The 25471-nt window shown below is 42.3% G+C and overlaps 1 protein-coding gene across 11 annotated transcripts in view; it reads right to left on the reverse strand.

Annotated features, from left to right (window-relative positions):
* Window positions 1-25471, reverse strand: part of ANKFY1 (ankyrin repeat and FYVE domain containing 1) — a 97749-nt gene that overhangs the window by 63769 nt on the left and 8509 nt on the right. For 8 of the 11 annotated variants that reach the window (XR_001710701.3, XR_010152764.1, XM_063798194.1 and 5 more), the window contains exons 2-3: window positions 13272-13464; window positions 6807-6925 (exon numbers count right to left, since the gene is read on the reverse strand). Coding sequence is in view for 9 of the 11 variants with exons in the window: in XM_063798194.1 (XP_063654264.1) it covers window positions 6807-6925; window positions 13272-13464 (312 nt within the window). In the remaining 2 variants the exon portion in view is untranslated. The remainder of the gene's footprint in view (window positions 1-6806; window positions 6926-13271; window positions 13465-25471) is intronic. The other 3 variants (XM_063798195.1, XM_016931245.3, XM_016931246.4) reach the window with 1 other exon arrangement.

Below are 25471 nucleotides of genomic sequence, written 5' to 3' on the forward strand. Positions count from 1 at the left end.
AATACATAATAAAGCACTCAAAACACCACCACCACATAGTAACTGCTATGTAAAAACTTGCTATTATTACAATCGACTATTTAGAAATTGATCACAATGAAAACAGTACCTACCAAAATATTTGCAATGTAGCCAGATTCATACTATAAAAAAGTCATAGTCTTAACCTTATTAGAAAATGAGGCCAGGCATGGTGGCTCACACCTGTGATCCCAGCACTTTGGGAGGCCGAAGTGGGTGGATCACCTGAGGTCAGGAGTTCAAGACTGGCATGGCCAACGTGGCAAAACCCCATCTCTACTAAAAATACAAAAATTGGCCAGGCGTGGTGGCGGGCACCTGTAATCCCAGCTACTCAGGAGGCTGAAGCAGGAGAATCACTTGAGCCCAGGAGGTGGAGGTTGCAGTGAGCTGAGATCACACCACTGCACTCCAGCCTGGGTGACAGAGTGAGGCTCTGTCTCAAAAAAAAAAAGAAAAGAAAATGAGATAAAAGATAGTTATTCCACTCAAAAAGAAAAAATAATTCAAAGGAATTTCAAAGAAAGATTTAATACAGATATAAAGAAATTATTGAATTGGCTAAATATAAATAAAAATTAAAAGAACAATGAACCTAAACCAAATCTGCAATAAGCCAACACAAACACAAACTTAACATAACCAAAGATTGGTGAGAAAAACCCAAAAGCAGTATGAGGATTAAGTAAAGAATATAACTGCAGATAAAATAGATTATTTTGAGCTCTGAGAGAATCTTTGGGCATGGGACTCAGCTGCTGGCAGGAGGCCACAAGGCTGTTTGAGTGTCCTCATGACATGGCCGCTAACGTTCCCCCAAAGTGAGCAATCCAAAAGAGAGAGCTAGGAAGAAGCCACAGTGCCTTCAATGAAGCCATCTCTCAAGTCACATGCTGTCACTTCTACCACACTCCATTCATTAGAGGTGAATCAGCCTATACTGAAGAGGAGAATTTGAATCCACCTTTGCAGGGAGAAATAGCAAAGAATTTGTGATCATATTCTTTTTTACTCCTTTCTGTGAGCATATCCTAAACTTCCCGTGGATGTCATCGAAGGAACACAGTATGATTTAATACTGAAACTGAACAGCCTTAACCTAGTAGTTCACACAGTAGCCAACAGATGTTGAATATTGCTGTGCTTCTCTTAAAAATTTAAATAGCACACAGCTCCCCGAGTACACAGTTTGGGAAACTATGCCCTTTCCACTGCAGAGTACAAGCTTTCCAGATGGTGCTTCAGGGGATAGCTTTCCCAACCAGAGTGAAAAGGAATAAAGGAGGATGCTTTCTGCTGTTTGGAATGGCTTGACACTATCCAGGACACATTCCAGGGGAGCTGAATGACTCATACCCTGAGCCCTTATGCCAAGGAACTGTAAGATCTTTGCTTGAGAAAGTATGCAACAAACTCTAGCTTCAAAACAGCCATTCTAATCCACTGGAACCTCTCATCGTGTCAGCTGCTACTGGTAAAGTGCTACAGAGAGGCCATAAACTGATCATTTTGCTAGAAGCAAATTGCTTTACTTCACCAAGAAGTAAATATAATACTTTCCTTGTGGACTCAGATTTGTTATGCTTTGCTGAGCTAACAGTCATATTCTTTCTCTTCCCACTTGGTCAATCAGCATCTTTATAAACTTTTATCTTTTATTCTTTTTTATTAGGGTTTAACAGACAAAAATTATATAGAGTTAATGTATGACATGTTTTGATATATGTATGCACTATGAAATGGTTATAAGCTAATTAACATATCACTTCATATATTTAAAGATACCTTAGTAAGAAATAAAAAAGCAAATTTCTACTTTGTTTACATTTTCGGATACTTTCATACTTCGACAAAAGCTGCAGAGCATCCCCATATGCCCTTTACTCATCTTCCCCTATTATTAATACAGCTTATATAACCATAGTACAATGATCAAAATTAGGTAACTAGGTAATACATACAATACCAATACCATTAACTAATTATAGGCCCTATTTTGCCAATTTTATCAGTAATACCCTTTTTATGGCCAGAATCCAACTGAGGATTCTACACTGCATTCAGTGTTAGTCTCACCCAATCTGTAATACTTCCTAAACCATTCTTGTTTTTCATAACCTTGACATGTTTGAGAAACACTCTGGCTGATTATTTTGAGAAATGTCCCTCAATTTGGGTATGATGTTTTCTCATGATTAGATTGAGGTTATGCATTAATGGCAAAAATCCTATACAAGAGCCAGGCAGAGTGGCGCATGCCTGAAATTCCAACACTTTGGGTAGCCAAGGCAGGAGGATCATCTGAGCCCAGGAGTTTGAGACCAGCCTTGGCAACACAGCAAGAGTCCATCTCTATTAAACAATTAGCCAGGGATGGTGGTGCACACCTGTACTCCCAGCTACTTGAGAGGCTGAGGTGGGAGGATCTCTTGAGCCCAGGAGTTCAAGGCTGCAGTGAGCCGCGATAGTGTCACTGCATTCCAGCCTGGGCGACACAGTGAGACCCTATCTCAAAAACAAAAAAAGAATCCTACAGAAGTGATTGTGCCTTCATCAGTGGATCACATCAGGTACAAACATTTCACTTTTTTGAACAAGGTATGATTCATATATCCAAACACCTTTAAAGTGTATATAATGCCTGTTGTATTTCATCAACATATGCTAAAATTCTCATAATTAAGGCTGTGTGCAGTGCCTCACACCTGTAATCTCAACAGGCCTTTGGGAGACCAAGGCAGGAGGATTCCTTGAGTCCAGGAGTTCAAGACCAGCCTGGGCAACATGGCAAAATCTCATGTCTACAAAAAATGAGACAGGCATGGTAGCACACACCTGTGGTCCCAGATACTCAGGAGGCTGAGGTGGGAGGATCACCTGAGGCCAGGAGGTCAAGGCTGCAGTGAGCCGTGATTGCACCATGGCACTCTAGCCTGGGTGACAGAGTGAAATCCTGTTTAAAAAAAAAAAAAAAAGAAAGAAAGAAATATCAATTAGACAAGAACATCAAAAAGAAAAATGTGGAGTTTTTCTTACATTCTAAGATGTAAGTTTCATGCAAGCAAGAATTTAATTTTGTACACTTTGTATCCCTAACACCTTGAAAAGCGCTTACCATTCAATATTTTTTATATGAATGGATTAATGTTGAAAAAACAAAACACCAATAAATTCATTAAATGATTTTATCAAGCCTGTTGGTGTGGAAAACATTTGAGCCTTTAAAATACAGCTTTTATGCTATTTATACACCTGTTTACAAGAACCTATTTCCAATCTTCCTCAAATTGCTGCCATGAAGTGTCAGTGCTTCCAAGTATCACATAACACACAGGCTTCCCAGGCAGTCTCAGCAACTGCAAGCCCAGGTTTAGGCAATGAGCAGGACTGCTGGGCAAAGCACACAATTCAACAGGAACAGGCCCACACATGCCACTACCACCTTGGACCTCTCCCCCATAACACATTTCAAAGATACATTTCATTAAAATGTCATAAAAAGTAAAAATGCCACATGTTCTCCTATTTGCTATCTTCACAGGTGCTTGATCTGTGAAAGCCACAAAAACCATTTGCTTTGAAGCGGATCACTCCTGAAAGCAAACCTTATAGTAGAATCAAAACACGCTTATTATTTACAACTGGAGGAGAGTCTAGAGACATTTAAAGACATTAATATTCTATTTTCCTGAACTCGAGAAAACTTCCTGACTCACAGTGATGCAATCCTGTGGCCAGACAGCACTGAATTAAAGCTCTAAACGTCTGGGATGTACTAAAAAATTTCAGTGTAAAGCAAAAATTTTTAATTCAATGTTAAAATTGGCTTTTTATTCCTTGATGTAATTTTCTGTGTTGTGTCGTTTTGTTTCAGAGAGCAGCGATGTTTCATTTTTCCCACTCTCATTCATTTTGGTGGCAGTCGATATTTCACAATTAAAATAAAACTGAGGAACATTAACACTGTCTGAGTGACCTATGACAGTATCCCAGAAGTCAGATAATGAAGAAAAAAAAAAAAAAGTAGGAATATTTCACAGCTCAGCTGCCTAACTGCTTTCTAGAACTGTCATACCTATTTGTAACGTCACTGGCAAATGTACGAGAATACCACCTTCATGAGCCTCACAGCTACTAGGATCACCAATGTTTGATTATATAGATTTCAAAAGATGGTAGCTTATTCTTAACTTTTTTCTAACAAAGTCGAATATTTTCCATATATTTATTATCTTCTAGTCTTCATAAACATTCTGTTCATATAATCAAGATCCTATCACATATTTTGTGAAGAACACTACATGATCTTATAAGGTCTTAATAATTCTGTTATATATGAGGTCAAAGATACATGGCTTCAAAACACTATGCTTTAAAAAAAAAAAAAGCTATCCCTTGAGATTTCGATCACGTGGACTGGTACCCTCCCAGTAAAAAACTATTTCCCAGGCAGATGTTTTTAGTTACTGGCATGCAGGCATCTGCACATGTGTAGGTGTGTATGTGCATTTGTATCTACAACTTTTAGTTATGGACCTCAAGTTAAATCCTAGAAATATCATAAAGAGACAGAGTTCGCTCACAGTTGGGAAACACTGATATATGTTCCCCTTAATCCATGAGATAAATGCCTACTTAGCCTTTACAACACTACTCAGGTATTAGCCACCTCTGAAACCTTCCTTTATCACCCCAACTTAGTCTCTTCTCAACCTTATATATAAGCTAACTACATTTCCGTATTTACAGCCCTGGTCTGAAATGATTTGTGAATGGCCTGTTTCCTCCAGCAGAGTATGGGCTCCGTATGGCAGGGACTGTGTTATAATCATCTCAGTGTTCCTGGCGCTGCACATGGAAAACAGTACCTTCTCAACTGACAAACCTTCTGAACAAAGATATAATTCACACAGACAATCACTTCGGCAAGTCCAGTCATAAGCAGCATAACTATGTTTGGTCAACAACAGACTGCAGATACGATGATGGTCCCGTAAAATTATAATATTGTACTTTTACTGACCTTTTCTATGTTTAGATATACAGATACTTAGCACTGTGTTACTGCTGCCTATGGCATTCAGCACAGTAACATGCTGTACATGCTGTACAGTTACACAGTAACATGCTGTACAGGGTTGTAGCCTAGAAGCAACATACTATACCATATAGCCTAGGTGTGTAGTAGGCTATACCATGTAGATTTGTGTAACTATATTCTATGATGCTCCCACAACAAAACCACGTAATGACACATTCTCAGAACACATCCCTGTTATTCTCCTCACCATATAATTCTGATGAATATTAATACTAGAATTAAATTAAAATTTTGCTCTTTGCCCCTTTTTTTCCAATAGCAGTCAGGCAAGTACTAAATGAAAATGCAACCTTCAGGTCAACTTTTGAAAATGACTCAAGTCTACTTGCCACCCTATTTGCTTCAATCCTACACAAAAAAATGTGACATAAAACAAGTAACATTAAATAGGCCAATGTAGCTATTAATTTTTTCTTTTTTTTTTTTTTTGAGACAGGGTCTTGTTCTGTTGCCCAGGCTGGAATGCAGTGAATGCAGTGGTGACATCATAGCTCACTGTGGCCTCAAACTCTTGGCTCAAGAAATCCATCCACCTCAGATTCCCAACAAGCTGGGACTACAAGCACATGCCATCCTGTCCAGCTAATTTTTTCTTTAATTTGCTGCAGAGACAGGGTCTTGCCCAGGCTAGTCTTGAATTCCCTGGGCTCAAGTGATCCTCCCACCTTGGCCTCTCAAAGTGCTAGGATTACAGGCATGAGCCACCATACCCGGCCTTAAAATTCTTTTTTTAAAAACAAATTGTATTGTGTATATTTAAGCTACACGACACAATGCTGTGGGATACATATGTAGTAAAATGGGCACTATGGTGAAGCAAATTCACATATCCACCATCTCACATAGTAACCCAAACCTATTACAATTCTGAAGGCTAATGGTCATCTTTTGATGTTAAAGAAAGAATATTGTTATTCTTCAGAGTAATTATTCTGAGTTCAGTTCTGATAGACTAGAAAAAGTACTTTGGTCAGACACGGTGGCTCACGCCTGTAATCCCAGCACTTTGGGAGGCCGAGGTGGGTGGACCACCTAAGGTCAGGAGATCAAGACCAGTCTGGCCAACATGGTAACACCCTGTCTCTACTAAAAATACAAAAATTAGCTGGGCGTGGTGACGGGTGCCTGTAATCCCAGCTACTCGGGAGGCTGAGGCACGAGAATCACTTGAACCTGGGAGGCGGAGGTTGCAGAGAGCCGAGATCACTATTGCACTCCAGCCTAGGTAACAGAGTGAGACTCTGTCTCAAAAAAAAAAAAGAAAAGAAAAAAAAAAAAGTCCTTTGGCATCTAGCATGAAGTTTTAAGCAATTTGACAGCAGGACTTTTTATTAGACTTGAGGGAAAATTTTTTTCTGGACATGAATCCTTATTTACAGCATATTTTTTCATGAAATGAGTGTACGGAAAAATATTTACATTTTATAAATCATAAGGACATTGCAGATACTCAAATATTTACGATTTGTTAGCCAGGTATTACCTCCTAAATAGGTAAGTACACAAAGTACCTAAAAGTACAACCTACTGATTCATTAATTATTTAACTAGTTCATGGTCGCCATCAATTGCTAAATTATTTTACTTTCATTAAATCACAAATATTTCAAAATAAGACACCATAACCTTCTGCCAAGAGCCCTTCCGCTAGCAGTTTTGTGTCCCTGATCACTCATAGGCTCACCTGACAGGTCCAACTCTTTAGTGGAAGACAAGTTAGCCAGACTCCAGCTGTCACTGCGGGCTGCCAGGACAAACTTGTGAGCACTGATGTGCCTGTCCCCAACCTTTATCTTCAGATCGCTGATGAAGAAAAAGATCCACATATATTAGAAAAATGTCATCATAACTAGGTATAGCTAGGATTCACAGCTGATAAACACATGAGTATTCATCAACATACATCTGCAAAAGAAAAAAATTACAGCGAAGAATTATTCCTATATGCTAGCACTGAATTCTGATGAGTCATCTTTATAGTATGTTGCTAGAAATGTTTTCTATTGATAAATTCTGGCTTTAATTCACATGGCATGCTCTGCTTTCAAATACATCTTCTCATGGGATTCTTACGGTGGTGAACCTACAAGTTAAGTAGGATAATTAGTATTCACATAAAAAGTAGAGGATATTTTATACAGACTAAAACAAGCTAAACCATCAGGGAGAGAAAGACAGAAAGGTTAAAGATGGTGATGACAACTCTGAGACTACAGTGCTACTATGCTCCACAGTAACGCTCAAGCAAGGTTAAACAGAAAAACCGTGAACAAACTAACAAGCAGTCACGAACATGAAACCCAGTATCTGGACTCCTGTTCTCACTAGAAACATTCAGTCCTAATATTGACCATTTTTTACTCAACTACTTATAAAAAATGGGGTGAGGAAAAAGCTTTCTTTTCAAAACATGTTTCCATAATTATGACATGCCATTATATGAAAAGATCTTCCCGAATAGATATTTATGTTTAACTCTGAAATGTCAGATACTACTGGAGGAGAGCATCTGGGCAGTTAACAAAAACGTCAAGATGACCCACTAGGCTGACACGAACACATGCCGTATGGCTATGCTGGCAGGAATCCAAAGTCACTGTCATCATCCTGCTTGTAGTTATATGTTTTATTTTCATATTCAACTTTAAAATTATTTACTAGGTTGGAAAGTCTTTGGAAACTAAATACACAAAAACCACTATATGGAAAAAAAGAAAAAGAAAAAAAAAATACCATTACATGAATTAACCCATCCATTTAAAAGGAAACCCAAGCCAGGCGTGGGGGCTCACACCTGAAATCTCAGCACTTTGGGAGGCCAAGGTGGGCAGATCACGAGGTTAGGAGATTGAGACCATCCTGGCTAACATAGTGAAACCCCGTCTCTACTAAAAATACAAAAATTAGCCAAGCATGGTAGCAGGCACCTGTAATCCCAGTTGGTCAGGAGGCTGAGGCAAGAGAATCGCTTGAACCCAGGAGGCAGAGGTTGCAGTGAGCCCAGATCGCACCACTGCACTCCAGCCTGGGCAACAGAGCAAGACTCTGTCTCAAAAAAAAAGAGGAAACCCAAACAGAATATTGTTTGTATATAATGCTTGACAGAGACACATTCTACGCTACAAGAGTATTGTCTAGAATACACTGAATCATCATTTGAAAGTATCAGCAATTCTAGTTCTATCAAAGACCAAGCTATAACTAATGGATATTAGATCACAAGATTAAGAGAGTATTTATTATTTCAAATTATTACAAACTGTTGTTAACACAGTAGAACATTATTAATGGTCAAAGAAGAAACAGAATACTCTATGCAAAACAGAACATCAAACTGTATCAGCACAACCTGTGACAAAGTGTGAACAATTTAATGAAAACAAGAAGCTACCTACAAAGTACAAATAATTTTTAAACTCTATATATATTTATGAAGTATTACATCCTAATAACTTAAACAGATTTTCAGTCTGTACTGTTTCAACCACGAGTATAACTTTTAGCCACAAAATTACAAAAATGAATGTTTCTAGAAAATTTCTACCACATTCATGAATGTCAGGTCAAAATTCTATCTTTTGTAATCTGACATATCAAAGGGAAATAAAGATAAGGATTTCATCAATAATTTCCAATAATAATTTTTTAAAACACAAATGAAAACCAGAAAATCAAACAAGTCCAGTCCATGAGGATTCTATGTTGAAACAATTAAGGACCTAGTAATTTTTTAAAAAAACTTAATTCCACTCAATTAAAGAGTATTTCCTTTTAAAACACGGAAACCAGAATGTTGTAACTGGAGAGGAGACGAATAGTTTCTTGTTAGTTTCTCAAACACTTCAATAGGAAAAACCATAGGTTTGTTTGGTAAAAGAATGAGTACAGTAAATAACTACACATAGCCATCGTTTTTAACTACCTTATGGGACAAAACTGTTCTCCTGAACTTGAAATGTAGGCCAGGCACAGTGGCACACACCTGTAATCCCAGCACTTTGGGAGGCCAGGACTAGGAGTTTGAGACCAGCCTGGGCAACAGAGTGAGACTCTGTCTCTTATTTATTTAAAAAAAAGAAAAAGGCTACCAGTTTCTTCCACATTTCTCAACTTAAAAAATTTTAAAACCTACACATCAGTCATTCCGGCTACTAAGATGTACATAAAAATACTATTTAAATCTTTCAACAAAATGCATGTTATGGGATAAAGGTATTTTTTCCCCTACGTTGGTAAAAGATGTCTGCTTTAGAAACTGATTCCTCAGTTTCAGTTACCACATCTTGACAGCTTAGTCCCCTATGAAGACTCCATTCCTAACTGTAGATAACATAGAGTTTCAATCTTCTTTAGATAAACAGCAGGCTTTTTTTTTTTTTCTTTTTTTGAGATGGAGTTCACTCTTGTTGCCCAGGCTGGAGTACAGTGGCACAATCCAGGCTCACCACAACCTCCACCTCCCAGGTTCAAGCGATTCTCCTGCCTCGGCCTGCTGAGTAGCTGGGATTACAGGGGCGCGCCACCACGCTCAGCCTATTTTTGTATTTTTAGTAGAGACAAAGTTTCACCATGTTGGTCAGGCTAGTCTCGAACTCCTGATCCGCCCAACTCAACCTCTCAAAAAGTGCTGGGATCACAGGTGTGAGCCACCACACCCAGCCTTGTTTTTTTTTTAGACAGGGTCTCACTCCATCCCCCAGGCTGGAGTGCAGTGGCACGACCTCAGCTCACTGCAACCTCCACCTTCCGGGTTCAAGCAATTCTCCTGCCTCAGCCTCCTGAGTGGCTGGGATTACAGGCATGTGCCACTAAGCCCAGCTAATTTTTGTAATTTTACTAGACACAGGGTTTTGCCATTTGGCCAGGCTGGTCTCAAACTCCCGGCCTCAAGCAATCCACCTGCCTCAGCCTCCCAAAGTGCTGGGATTACAGGAGTGAGCCACCACGCCTGGCCTAGGACAGGTTTTAGAAGCTGAAGGGAGACTTGTTGGGAGTCCTAAGATCATACCATAACTAGCTAAAAGGTGACAGGAAGAAAACTGCCCAGTCTCATTCCCATTGTCTCCTAGAAGGACTTCAACACAATGAATGCAAAATAAAATTACTAATCAATTGATAAGTAATTGAGAAACTAAATGATGGGCGTTCTAATGGGAAAGAGCCTCAAAGAGTAGGAGAGATGTGTCTGTAACAGAAAAACATTAGGCTTCCCTGGGCCAGTAAGAAACAAAGTTTTCACTTGTTCATGGAAGAACAGGAAAAAAAAGACGATGGATTATATTTCACAAGAAGCTACATCTATTCAATTTATGGAACTATTCTTTACTCAGAATATATACTTCCTTTTTTATGTAATATATTATTCTTTTATTTAGAAAGGGCTAAGTTGATAGCAGTTTTGAATCCTGAGTTATTTTACTGTTATTTGCATCCTCGAAATTTTGATTTTTTTTTTAAGACAGTCTCACTCAATCACCCAGGCTGGAGTGCAGTGGCACAATCTCAGCTCACTGCAACCTCCACCTCCCAGGTTGAAGCAATTCTTCTGCCTCAACCTCCTGAGTAGCTGGGATTACAGGCGTGTGCCACCACACGTGGCTAATTTTTGTATTTTTAGTACAGACGGGGTTTCCTCATGTTGGTCAGTCTGGTCTCAAACTCCTGACCTCAGGTGATCCACCTGCCTCAGCCTCCCAAAGTGCTGGGATTACAGGTGTGAGTGATCTATTTAAAATGTCGTAAGTATTTGAAAATTTTACTAAGTCTTATGTAGACTGAGCTTCTATCTCCCTAGTGGCTCAAGTCCTTCCTTCTTATGTATATTCACATCTGTGTTTCTTTGCCACATCCAGCACCCCAGTTCAGTCTTTCATCATTGCTGTCCTGGACTATACGCAACATCACAGGTGCTCACCCTGCTCTTTTCTCTTTACAATTTCACCTAGATGACATTAGCATGCCTTTTTTTTTTTTTTTGAGACAGGGTCTCGCCCTGTTGCCCAGGCTGCCGTGCAGTGGCGCAATCTCGGCTCACTGCAACCTCCGCCTATCGAGTTCAAGCAATTCTCCTGCCTCAGCCTCCCGAGTAGCTGGGACTACAGGTGCCTACCACCACGCCTAGCTAATTTTTTTTATTTTTAGTAGAAACGGGGTTTCACCATGTTAGCCAGGCTGGTCTTAAACTCCTGACCTCAGGTGACCCGCCCGCCTTGGCCTCCTAAGTGCTGGGATTACAGGTGTAAGCCACCATGCCTGGCCAACATTAGCATGTTAATCTTTATTTATTTATTTATTTATTTATTTATTTTTAAGACAGGGTCTCTCTCTGTCTCCCAGGCTGGAGTGCAGTGGCACAATCTCAGCTCACTACAACTTCCACCTCCCAGATTCAAGCAATTCTCCTGCCTCAGCTTCCCAAGTAGCTGGGATTACAGGCACCCACCACCACACCCAGCTAATTTTTGTAGTTTTAGTAGAGACGGGGTGCCACCGTGTTGGTCAGGCTGGTCTCAAACTCCTGACCTCAGGTGATCCACCTGCCTCGGCCTCCCAAACTGCTGGGATTACGGGCGTGCGCCACTGCGCCCAGCCACATGTTAATCTTCTTAAAACACCACCCTGATTATGACAGTCCCCAAACTGGAAAACACACAGCTCTACTTCCTAGAAGACCAAGTCCAAACTCCTCACCTGAGCATCCTCATGCAATCTACCCTGCTTTTCCCAGCTCTCACTGCTCCTCTACATGGGCAAGTACCCTAAACTGGCCCCCTCTCTGTCATCTAAATCCTCTGTATTTCCTCATCTTTGAGGCTTTTCTCAGTTACTGCCCTTACTTGTAATACCACTGTCTTTACCTATTAAACCCTATCCAGCCTTTAACATCTACCTCAAAACTCACTTAATAACAAAAGCTAACATCCTGTTGCTGCTATAACCAGTGAAAACAATTTAAGTTTTAAAAAGAAAAACGACAGCTAACAACTGAGCGCTTACTATGTGCTATGCAGTGTTCCAAGTGCTGAACATGCATCTATTGATTTGATCCTCACAACAGCCCAAAGGTAAGTAGCAGCAGTAACTTCATTTGATAGATCAGGAACCTGAGGTATGTCATATAGATTGAAGTCACATAGCTAATAAGTGGCCAGCTGAGCTTCTTCTTCTTTTTTTTTTTTTTTTTTTTTGAGATGGAGTCTCGCTCTGTCGCCCAGGCTGGAGTGTAGTGGCACAATCTCGGCTCACTGCAAGCTCCATCTCCCGGGTTTAAGCCATTCTCCTGCCTCAGCCTCCCGAGTAGCTGGGACTACAGGTGCCCACCACCATGCGCGGCGAATTTTTTATATTTTTTGTAGAGACGAGGTTTCACCATGTTAGCCAGGATGATCTCCTGACCTCGTGATCCGCCCGCCTCGGCCTCCCAAAGTGCTGGGATTATAGGCATGAGCCACCGTGCCCAGCCCTGAGCTTCTAACAGAAGCTGTATGGCTCCAGAGTTCAACCTCAACCATCATGATGCACTCTCCAACTAGTTCCAAGACTGTTTTGCTTTGATCATCTCAAGAGAAACGGACCTTTGCCCTCTGAATTCCTAGACACGTAAGTCAATTCCTGCTTGATTAGCAATGCTATCACCATGACTCCCGCACTCTTTGCTGAAGATAAGCAGTGAACGAGAGACACAAATCTTGCCTCGGGCCCGGCACGGTGGCTCACGCCTGTAATCCCAGCGCTCTGGGAGGCCGAGGCAGGCGGACCATGAGGTCAGGAGATCGAGACCATCCTGGCTAACATGTTGAAACCCCGTCTCTACTAAAAATATAAAAAATTAGCCAGACACGGTGGTGGGCGCCTGTAGTCCCAGCCACTCGGGAGGCTGAGGCAGGAGAATCACTTGAACCTGGGAAGCAGAGACTGCAATGAGCCGCGATCTCGCCACTGCACTCCAGCCTGGGCAACAGAGCAGGACTCCAACTCAAAAAAAAAAAAAAAAAAAAAATCTTGCCTCAAGGAGCTTCTATTCTAGGAAATAGATTTGCTAATATCCTCATTAGAGATAAATAAATTTTGGAAGAAAGTGAATGAGAAAAGCTGTAGTGTGGCCCCGGAATAAAGCCAAAGGGCCTTCTGTGTCTAGGAGCTCTCCCACCTGTACTGCTCCTGCTCGTAGAGGTCTGCCACGATGGCCAGCAGACGGCTGATGAAGGACTCACTGCTGCTCTCCTTGTTTGCCTGCGCAGCCAAGAGAGCGCAGCGCTTCTCTGTCTCCGCCAGCTTCTTCTGCAGCTTGACATACTCCTGCCGCAGAAGCATCAAGTGCTTCTCCAACTTGGCCACCTCCTCTGCAAGGAAAACAGAGAGTCAAGTTCACCGTGGCTGCTGGAAAGCAGGCGGCATTCACCAGTCCCTCATCCCAGACGGGAAAGCTCCCAAAGTGACTGGCCACTTGACAGTTCTCCCATTTCTTAGTGATAGTCCTACAGGATCGAGAATGGCTTGGACGGCTGGGTACGGTGGCTCACTCCTGTAATCCCAAAACTTTCGGAGGCCAAAGCAGGGGGAATCACTTGAGCCCAGGAGCTTGAGACCAGCCTGGGCAACGTACTGTCTCCACGTTTTTAAATATTCATTAAAAAGAAAAAAAAAAGAATGGCTTTGTTTCAGGGTGCTGGTCACTGAACCAGGAAGACCATCATGGTTACAGGGATTTCTCCTCTCAGAAGCTCAATATTATACAGTATATGACAATGAAGAGATGTACCTAAAGATGCTGACAGGCACTTGCCCTACAAAATCCTTCACCATAAAGCCAGGAATTCTCCAGGAGAAAAGGCTACCAAAATCACCTAGATTTTTTGAAACCACTAACAGTAACAACAATTTCCTAATTTTCACATGTTCTTCTAAAAGCTTTACATGAATTCCCTCATTTAATCTCTCTCTCTTTTTTTGTTTTTTGTTTGTTTGTTTGTTTGTTTGAGACGGAGTCTTGCTCTGTCATGAGGCTGGAGTGCAGTGGTGCGATCTGGGCTCACTGCAACCTCCGCCTCCTGGGTTCAAGCGATTCTCCTGCCTCAGCCTCCTGAGTAGCTGGGACTACAGGCACATGCCACCATGCCCAGCTCATTTTTTGTATTTTTAGTAGAGATGGGGTTTCACCATATTGGCCAGGATGGTCTCAAACTCCAGACCTTGTGATCCACCCACCTCGGCCTCCCAAAGAGTCGGGAGTACAGGCGTGAGCTACCGCGCCCAGCCTCTTTTTTTTTTTTTTTTTTAAAGAGATGAGGGTCTCACTGTGTTGCCCAGGCTAGACTCAAACTCCTGGACTCAACTGTTCCCCCTGCCTCAGCCTCCCACAGCTGGGACCACAGGCACATCCCACTGTGCCTAGCTTCATGTCATCTTCATGACAAGCCTATGAGGTAGGTACTGCTGTATACCAGCCCCATTTTATAGAGGAGGACACTGGGGCACAGGGAGGTTACAGATTTCCCCTGAGTTGCAAGGCTGGTGAGAGGACGGGCTGGGATCTGAGCCCAACATTCTTATTCCAGGGCCTGTAATCATATTAACTATGCTCTCCAACCCTGGCACCTATCCCTCCTTCAGGTGAGGATCAGAGCAGTCAATAATGGTTCAGATGGAGGCACGCCATCTTCCACAGGTGCGTTGGGGCAGGTTAAAAGGTTGAGAACCACTGTATTTGATTAATTAAATTCAACAAGCATTTATCAAGTGTCCACTAGGTGCTGGACGCTGCACGATGGTAAGTGCACTCTGACATACCTGTCATTGGAGCCCTGAGTTACTGAGAAAAACAAAGATAAACAATTTTTTTTTTTTTTGAGACAAGAGTCTCACTCTGTCGCCTGGGCTAGAGTGCAGTGGCACAATCTTGGCTCACTGCAACCTCCATCTCCTGGGTTCAAGCGATTCTCCTCCTTCAACCTCCCAAGCAGCTGGGATGACAGGTGGGCACCACCACGCCCGGCTAATTTTTGTATTTTTAGTAGAGACAGGGTTTTGCCATGTTGGCCAGGCTGGTCTCAGACTCCTGGCCTCAAGTGATCCACCCACCTTGGCCTCCCAAAGTGCTGGCACTGTAGGCATGAGCTACCATGCCCAGCCATAAGTCAAATAACTTTTGTTATAATTTATAATTAAAATAATTACAACAGTCAAATGCAAAACTACAACTCTACATTAGAGAGCTAGAAGGTAAAAACAGCTATGAGAGCCTATAAAGCAAGTTAATTGAAAAGGTCAGGAAAGGCTTCCCTGAGGAAGGCGTCATGAAACTTCTTCGCCTGAGCTCTGGAGTCTTGAGAAGGCATGAGATAGGGGGTTTACGCAACCATGCAACCTGGCAGCTTTATCAGTCAAGGTCTCTATGGCTCCACAGTGCTGCTACAATCATCCTCCGGGCCTTGGTCCCTTCACCCCTCCCTCTTCCACATCACAGACATTCCAAATCTTGACACTGCCCTCAAGCCCATCTCCCATCCAACCTGCTGCATTCCATGCCAACACCCTGAGAAAACTGAGCTACTGCCAATAACTCCCACCGTCCCAGCAATGATTCCCATCTCCCCTTTGCTTCCTCAGAAAGGGCATCTCCTTTCTACCCAAGTTTAATCCCCCTATGTGCTCCCTAAATCTCATCACTCTCCTCGATCCTCAGGACCTTTGCTTTATCATCAACCACCCCATCTCCGAACTCCAGTCTCTCTTTCAACTGGGTGGTTCTAGTCAGCATGAGCCAGTTTAAGTCTCTTATCTATTAAAGCATCCCACTTCCACATCACATCTGAAATCCTCAGCCTCGCCATCTCTAGCTACCATACGCCACTGTCTCACCTGCCATTCCCTCTTCTGTCCCCACCATCCCCTTGAAACTCCTCTCACCTATGACACTCTAGTTGCCAAGTCCAATGGACTCCTGCCAGTGCTTCTCCTCCTAGACCTCTGACACCACATCGCACTGTTGTCCATCCCTTCTCTTACTCCAGCAACCACAATACCATCCTCTGATTCTGGTTCTCTGTCTCTTTCACGTGCTTCCCTGCATCCTTTCCCAATCTTTTTTCTTTTTAAAGAAATAGGGTCTCTGTCACTCAGCCTGGAGCGCAGTGGCACAATCCTAGCTCATCACAGCCTCAAACTCCTGAACTCAAACTCCTGAAACTCCTGAACTCAAGTGATCTTCCCACCTCAGCCTCCAGAGTAGCTAGGACTACAGGTGCTTACCACCATGCCTGGCTAAATTTTAAACTTTTTGTAGAGATGGGGTATCACTATGTTGCCAGGCCTGGTCTCAAACTCCTGGGCTCAAGTGATCCTCCTGACTCAGCCTCCCTAGTACCTGGGACCACAAGTGTGTGCCATCACACCTGGCTATAAATTTTTAAGTTTTTTGTAGAGATGGGCCTTGCTATGTTGCCAGGGCTACGTTGCCTTGCACTCCCAGGCTCAAGCGACCCCCCTGCCTCTGCCTCCAGAGTAGCTAGGACCAGAGGTGTGCATACTTGGGAGGCTGAGGCAGGAGGATCCCCTTGAGCCTAGGAGGTTCAGGCTGCAAAGAGCCGAGATTGTGCCACTGTACTCCAGCCTGGACAACAGAGCAAGACCCTGCCTCAAAAAAAAAAAAAAAAAACCAACCAGCCAGGTCTGGTGGCTCATGCCTGTAATCCCAGCACTTTGTGGGGCCCAGGCAGGAGGATCTCTAAAGCCCAAGAGTTTGAGACCAGCCTGGGCAACATGGTGAAAGCCCGTCTCTACAAAAAAATACAAAAATGAGCCAGGGGTGGTGGTGGGCACCTGTAGTCCCAGCTACTCAGGAGGCTGAGGCAGAAGGCTCGCTTGAGCCTGGTAGGAGGTAGAGGTTGTGGTGAGCTGAGATCGCACCACTGACTCCAGCCTGGGTGACAGAGAGAGACCCTGTCTTAAAAAAAAAAAAGAGAGAGAAAAAGAAAAAGAAAAAAAAATGACTGGAAAGTTGCTGATTCCTCTATCTAAGCCTTCAAATGGAGGAGATCCTGAAAGCTCTGTTTCAGTCATCTTTCCCCTCTCTGCTCTCTAGGAAACCATACACATTTCCTTAAATATCAGTTATACACATAAATTCCAAAATCTACAGCAACAGCCCTAGTCTCTCCACAGAATTCCTGATTCAAATATGTAGCAGCTGCCTGGACAATGACACAAGATATAAACTACTAAGGTAATGAGCAGAGAAGCAGCTAGATAAAAGCAGGGCTTTAGCATGATTTGGGGCTCTTAGTCACAAAATTACAGATGCTCCCCCACCCAGCAGCTTTTGTCGGGGGAAACCCAAAGGATCACTAATGCACTCAGGCAGCTTATGAGCACTTACCAGCGCTACTTCAATTGCCATACCATTTCACAGCATAATGGAGGAGTGCTTATGGCTGAGACATTACCAGCCCGTGGGGAATACTGTCTGCTTACAAACAGCAATGCATATGTGTCCTTGAAGTATCACCAAGCTGTACAGTTCTTACAAGAAAAAGTACAACATTATCCTGAGCAAAATGGAGAGAGAATTTACAGTGCGCAGGTTCTAGGGCCAGACTGACTGGGATCAAACCCAGCCCCACTACTGCCTAGTTTTGATACACCTTAGGCAGGTGACTCATTCTCTTCACCTGCAAGGATGTTGTAAACACTGAAAGTACTAGTACATGTAATAACCTTAGAATACAACCTGCTCTGCAGTAGGTGGTCAAAATATATTAGCTATTATTACAATTCTTAGAAAGGCAACCCAGGGTAGTCAGTCCTGTGTTGCAAGATTCTCCCTGCACACTGATAGCCCAGAGCTCGCATTCCAGAGCCTCACTGACTGGGTTTGACCCCAGCTTACCCATTTACTAGCTGTGTGACCTTGGGCAAGTTACTTACTTCCTCTCTGTGCTTCAGTATTCTCACATGGAAAATGAGACTAATGATATTATCTTAGAGCAGGTGTCCCCGACCTCCAGGCCATGGACAGGTACTAGTTTGTGGCATGTTAGGAACTGGGCCACACCCAGCAGGAGGTGAGCTGCGGGCGAGTCAGCATGACCACCTGAGCTCCGCCTCCTGTCAGATCAGCAGCAGCATTAGATTCTCACAGGAGCGTGAACCCTCCTGTGAATCGCGCATGCGAGGGATCTAGGTTGCATGCTCCTTATGAGACTCCAGTGCCTGATGATCTGAGGTGGAACAGTTTCATCCTGAAACTACTCCCTTCCCTACCCCATCTATGGACAAACTGTCTTCCACGAAACCAGTCTCTGGTGCCAAAAAGATTGGGGACCACTGTCAGAGAAGTATGTGTAAAGTCATTAGGATAGGTTAAATCACTCGGAACAGTGTCTGGTTTAGTAAGGTTTACCGCTGCTGCCACTCCTCCGCCTACTTATTCTTCATCAAGTGGCCAGTTTTCAGTCGTGGTTTTTTCTTTGTCCCCTTCCAACTTTCATTTGAAAAGCAAGCCTAGAAATTTAATTAGCCGGGCATGGTGGCGCATGCCTGTAGTCCCAGAGATGATGCCACTGCATTCCAGCCTGGGTGACAGAGCAAGACTCTGTCTCAAAAAAGGAGAGGAGAGAGGAGAGGAGAGCAAACCTAGAAATTTAAATAAGAGATAAAACCTAGAGTTTCACCAAAAAAGCTACGCTAAGTATCAGTGAAGAATGCCAGGAACTTCCAATTTTCTCATATTTCTTTCCAAATAATACCTATCTGTTCTCCATGAGTGCAGTCTATGATCAGACTTTCAATAAGTATCCTTTCTGATAGTTCATCACTCTTGAGTTAACAAAACATGCTTAAGACAAAAAAATCTTCATTTATTACGAATAGCCTAAAATAAAGAGTGCAATGTCTACTGCAAAAAAGTAGTTAATCAGCAAATTACCTCTTCAGAAGTTATATGGCACAGTCAGAAGAGAAACCAAGAATGATTTTTAGAACACTCTTCCTTCTAGGTCAGGAGTTGGCATACTTTCTGTACAGGGCCACATAGCAAATATTTTAGGCTTTGGGAGCCATACAGTCTCTGGGGCACTACTCAACTCTGCCAGTTGGAACACAAAAGTGCAAATTAATGAATGTGGCTGTTTCCCTAAAAATACTTTATTTATGAACACTGAAAATGGAATTTCATATAATTTTCACATCATGATACATTGTTTTGATTTTTCTTCAATCAGGTTAAAATATTTAAAATATAGTTAATATTTATAAGTTATTTTTATATGTTACATCTATAACATATAAATAAATTCGTAGCTTAAGGACTGCATAAAAACAAGTCGACAGGTCTCAGGTCAGATTTGGCTGAGAGGCCATACAAGCCCTGTCCCCCTGCTGGTGATTTTAAAGAATTAGGATGTTAAAATGACAGCCAGAGCCAAATGAAAAGGGAAGAAAGCAGTTTATCTATCTGGAACGCCTAGAATTCTGTAACCTCTCACTTCTTACCAAACTCTAAGCCACAACAGCAGCCACTGCATCTTCAAGATATGCCTGTCTCCAAGCTTACCTCCTCACCCTCAGAAACAGGCTCACAGTAATGCCTCCCACCCCTAGACAAACATCTCTTCCCCACAGTTATGCTCTTGACTGCACAGTCTATCATACGCTTTGCCTTCTCCACCCATTTCTTAAGAGTCCTCTTTGGTCACTACTTCCTGCCTTACCTCCCTAACCTTCTGAAACTTGGCTTCAACCCACATCACTCTACTAAATAGTCACAATGATCAAATCACCCACTTTGATGACCTTTTCTTTATTCTTCAAGCTCCTCAACCTCTCTGTAGCCTCCGACTCTCAACCACCCCATTCTTAAAACTCTTGTTTTGGCTTCCTAACTCTGTCCTCTAGCTTTCTTCCTAACCTTGTTACAGACCCTTCACCTCCTATTCTGACTACCCACTTTCTAAAACGGCACAGTGCTGCAAGGTGCAGACCTACATCTGAACTTTTTCTAAATTTTCTTCCCTGAACATGGTCTCATGCATACCCATACTTTACTGTCACTGCTATAAAAATGGACCCAAATCTCTCTTTCCTTCAACAGCTCCTGCTGAAAGAATGACTGACTGCTACTATAAACTCGACAAGTCCAAAATCAAACTTCGTATCTTCCTCAAATCAAAGTCTTCTTCCTACTTCATTTCATGTTATCAAAGCTCTAGGTTACCAATGTACGGGCTATGATAATGCATTTTTAATAGTATACCAAACATACAAAATATTTAGAGATAAACTTAACAAAATGTGCAATGCATGCACACTGAAACTATAAAACACTGCTGACAGAAATGAAAGGCAACCTAAATAAACAGAGAGTTATATACTACGCTCATGGATTGGAAGGCTCAATAGCTCAATATTGTTAAGATGTCAAGTCTCTCCAAATTGGTCTATAGATCCAATACCTTCCCAATAAAAATCCCAGCAAACTGTGTTTGTAGAATTTGAAAGAATGATTCTAATTTTTTTTTTTCTTAGAAACAGCGTCTCCCTCTGTTACCCAGGCTGGGGTGCAGTGGCCTGATCATAACTCACTGCAGCCTCAAACTCCTAGGCTCAAACAGCTAGAACTACAGGTGAGCACCACCACATCTGGCCAATTTTTTTGTAGAGACAGGGTCTCAGTATGGCGCCCAAGCTGGTCTTGAACTCCTGGCCTCAAGGGATCCTCCCACTTTGGTCTTTTAAACTGCTGGGATTACAGGCATGCATAACCACAGACAGCTGATTCTAAAATGTGGGTGGAAATGCAAAGTTCCTAGAATAGCCAAAAAAATTCTGGGCAGGGGAAAGAAAAAGGTTTAGCATTTACCTGACTCAAGGCTGTGTATAAAGCTACAGTAAATAGGACAGCATCAAACTGGCATCAAGATAGATATCCAGAGCAATGGAAAATAACAGAATCCAGGAATAGACTTTGACGTATACAAATGATCTGACAATGGTGTGAAGGCATTTCAATGAGGAAAGAACAATGGGACCAGAACAATTGGAGATCCATATGAAAACGCAAATCCCTATTCCTAGACACCACTACATATAAAAACTAACTCAAAATCACATATCTAAATGTAAGGGTTAAAACTGTAGCCCTTCTAGAGCCAGATGAAGTCCCAGCTACTCAGGAGGCTGGGGAGGAAGGATCACTTGAGCCCAGGAGTTTGAGGCTATAAAGCACTATGATCACATCTGTGAATAGCCACTGCACTCCAGCCTGGGAAACCCTGTCTTCCTGTCTCTTTAAAAACAAAAACAAAAAGAAAACAATTTTTTAAAATGAGCTTCAAATCACTGACAGGTAAAATTTTTAAAAATTAAATAAAAATTAAAAAAAAAAACAAAAACTACAGAACTTCCAGACTAAAACATAGCAAAAATCTTAGTGACCTCAGATTAAGCAAAGATAAACTGTTAAAAAAAATTACAGAAGAAACATGGCTAAATTTGACTTTATCAAATTTTAAAAACTGTTCTTGAAAAGTCATAAAAAAATAAAAAGGCAAGCCACAGACTGGGAGAAAATATGTGCAAAACATCCAACAAAAAACTTGCAGACAAGGCTGGGCATGATGGCTCACACCTGTAATCCCAGCACTTTGGGAGGCCAAGGTGGATGGATCACTTGAGGTCAGGAGTTTGAGACCAGCCTGGCCAACATGGCAAAACCCCGTCTCTACAAAAACACAAAAATTAGCTGGGTGCAGTGGCATGCGCCTGTAGTCCCAGCTACTAGGGAGGATGAGGCAGGGGAATCACTTGAATCCGGGAGACAGAGGTTGCAGTGAGCTGAGATCGTACCACTGCACTCCACCCTGGGCAACAGAATGAGATTCCGTCTTAAAAAAAAAAAAAAAAAAAAAAGACTTGTATACAGATTGTATTAAGAACTCTTACAACTCAATAAGACAACCCGATAAAAAAAAGCAAAAAAACTGGAGAGTTCACCAAACAAGATAAATGTACAGTAAATAAGCACATGAAAAGATGTGCATCATTAGTAATTAAGATGCAAATTGAAATCACAATGAAATACCACTACACACCTACTAGTATGGCTAAAATTAAAAAGTTATGGCAAAGATCTGGAGAACTAGGCCAAGTGCAGTGGTTCACACCTATAATCCCAAAAGTTTGGAAGGCTGAGGCGGGAGAACAGCTTGAAGCTAGGAGTTTGAGAACAGCTGGGCAACAGAGTGAGACCCCCGTCTCCACAAAAAAATTTTAAAAATTAGCCAAGTGTGGTGGTGTGTACCTGTAGTCCTAGCCACTTGAGAGGCTGAGATGGAAGGACTGCTTGAGCCCAGGAGTTCGAGGCTGCAGTGAGCTATGATCATACCACTGCACCCCAGCCTGGGTAACAAAAAACAAACAAACAAACAAAAAAATTGGAGAACTAGAAGCTAGAAGCCTGATATATTGCTAATGGAAATGCAAAATGGCATAACCATTCTGGAAAACAGTTTGATGGTTTCTTATAAATCTAAACGTATACTTGCCTTATGGCCAACAATTCCACCCCCAGTTATTTCCTCAAAATAAACACAAAGAATTCTATTTAAATGTTCAATGAAGCTTTATTCATAACAACTGGAAACAACCGGAATGTCCAGCTGGTAAACAGACACAACTATCACACATCCATATAATGGAAGAGCACTCAGCAATAAAACAGAAGGGATTGATACCAGACACATGAGGTACAGATGTATCTCAAAAGCAATATGCTACGTGAAAGGAGCCAGGCAAAAAAGACTACATACTGTATGATCCCATATGAAAGTGTAGTTTCATAGTAGGCAAACTAGGATCACTTGAGGTCAGGAGTTCGAGACCAGCCTGGCCAACATGGTGAAACCCTGTCTGTACTAAAAATACAAAAATTAGCCGGACCAGGGTGGCACACACTTGTAATCCCAGCTACTCAGGAGGCTGAGGCAGGAGAATCGCTTGAACCCGGGAGGCAGATGATGCAGTGAGCTGAGATCAAGCCACTGCACTCCAGCTTGGGCGACAGAGCCAGACTCCATCTCAACAACAACAACAACAACAACAAACCATACTAGGCAAACTATAGCAAAAGAAAGCAAATCAGTGATTGCCAGAGGCCAGGGGAATGGGACTGACTGCAAAGGAGTTCAAGGGAACTTTTTACGGTGATAGAAATCTTCTAGCATGATTGTGCTGGTGGTTATATGACTGTATATATTTGTCAACTGACAGTTTAAATTGGTACATTTTATTGTTTGTCAATTACACCTCAATAAATCTAACAACAAACTCCTTCCTCTGGGATGTACCGTGACATCTTTCTATTCCTTGCTGATCACATCAATATTTCCTTGAGGCCTTAGCATCATTCCTGTTGCCCTTCTCATCCTTCTGCTTCTCTATTCTATCCCACACACGTCGTTATTAATCTTCCTAAAACATAGCTCGCCTAACCAAACAATTTCAGCTGGTTCCCTACTGTCTACAAAAGTACCAGTTTCCTAATGTGGCATTCTGATTCACTTAAGAAGTTTCTTGAGCCCAGAAACCATCTTATTCACTTCACTGGTAGTATCTTGAACCATGTGGCACGCGTGGTCTTTGAGCATTCAGAAACTGCACACAGAGGAATTTCAGACATCTTCTGACTTAATAAACTACACGACTTTACCTACCATGGTAGGCAGAAAAATGTCACCCCCATAAGATACTAATATCCTAATCCCTGGAACCTGTGAATGTTACCTTATATGACAACAACAACAACAAAAAAGTGTCTCTGCATTGACCAAAACATCATTATGCAGCACGTAACCGTTCATGTATCCTTGTAAGAGGGAGCAGGGGGCTGGCCGCGGTGGCTCACGCCTGTAATCCCAGCACTTTGAGAGGCCAAGGCCGGCAGATCACGAGGTCAGGAGATCAATACCATCCTGGCTAACACGGTGACACCCCATCTCTACTAAAAATGCAAAAATTAGCCAGGTGTGGTGGCGGGCGCCTGTAGTCCCAGCTACTCGGGAGGCTGAGGCAGGAGAATCGCCTGAACCTGGGAGGCGGAGGTTGCAATGAGCCAAGATCGTACCACTGCACTCCAGCCTGGACCACAGAGTGAGACTCCATCTCAAAAAAAAAAAAAAAGAAGGCACAGAGGGAGTTTGACCCACTCAGAGTAGGTCTTGTGAACACAGAACAGAGAGAAATTTGAAGATGCTATCCTTGAAGACTGCAATGATGCAGCCAATAGCCAAGGAATGTCAGCAGCCTCTTGCAGGTGGAAGAATCAGGAAAAAGATTTTCTCCTAGAGCCTCCAGAGGGAATAGGGCCCTACTGAGACCTTGATTTGAGCCCAGTGATACTGATTTCAATCAGACTTCTGTCCTCCAGAATCATAAGAACACGTTTCTGTTGTTTTAAGCCATCTAGCTTGTGGAAATCTGTTACAGCAGCCACATGAAACTAAAACACCTATACTTACAAACAAAAAAATCTGTATAGTAAAAGATTTTAATGCCGTAGTAACTTTTTGCTAGATTAGTGTCAACATCATTTTATGGAGTAAAAGGAAATGTACAATTTCCTGTAATATTTTGCAATAAGACAGAAAGTGGGAATTAATATTTTTTATGTCTCCTATGGCAGTTAAGTTCTTCACATTCATCATCTCAGATTCTAACTATATTGAAAAAGTAATATACTAACAGTGAAATTCACTTAAGTGGGTTGCCTAAAATCACACAATTAGCAGAAGACAGACTCAAGATTTGTGGTCTTAAGCCAGAATGCATCCCATTAACACCATGATGCCAGATTTCAGCTCCAATATCAGAACACCAAGATTAGTCATTAACTAATCCAGGAATTAAATGAGCTCCTTCATTTCCTATAGTAAATGCACTCTACTCCCCTCCAGCCATTCCAGTTCTAACTCACACTGTATTCAGTCTTTCTAGATTCACACCACCCTGGCATTTCCTTTCTCTACACTCCTATAGTTCTTCTATTCTAGCCAAAACTTTAGCAATGAATTAGTGTTCTTCATGTAATTCTTTTTTTTTTTTTTTTGAGACAAGAGTTTCTCTTGTCGCCCAGACTGGAGTGCAATGGTGTGATCTTGGCTCATGGCAACCTCTGCCTCCCGGGTTCAAGCAATCCTCCTGCCTCAGCCTCCTGAAGCAGCTGAGATTACAGGCGCCTGCCACCATGCCCAGCTAATTTTTTTGTATTCTTAGCAGAGACAGGATTTCGCCATGTTGGCCAGGCTGGTCTTGAACTCCTGACCTGAGGTGATCCCCTGGCCTCGGCCTCCCAAAGTG

This window comes from Pan troglodytes, chromosome 19, assembly GCF_028858775.2.
Source record: "Pan troglodytes isolate AG18354 chromosome 19, NHGRI_mPanTro3-v2.0_pri, whole genome shotgun sequence".
Classification (NCBI taxonomy): domain Eukaryota; kingdom Metazoa; phylum Chordata; class Mammalia; order Primates; family Hominidae; genus Pan; species Pan troglodytes.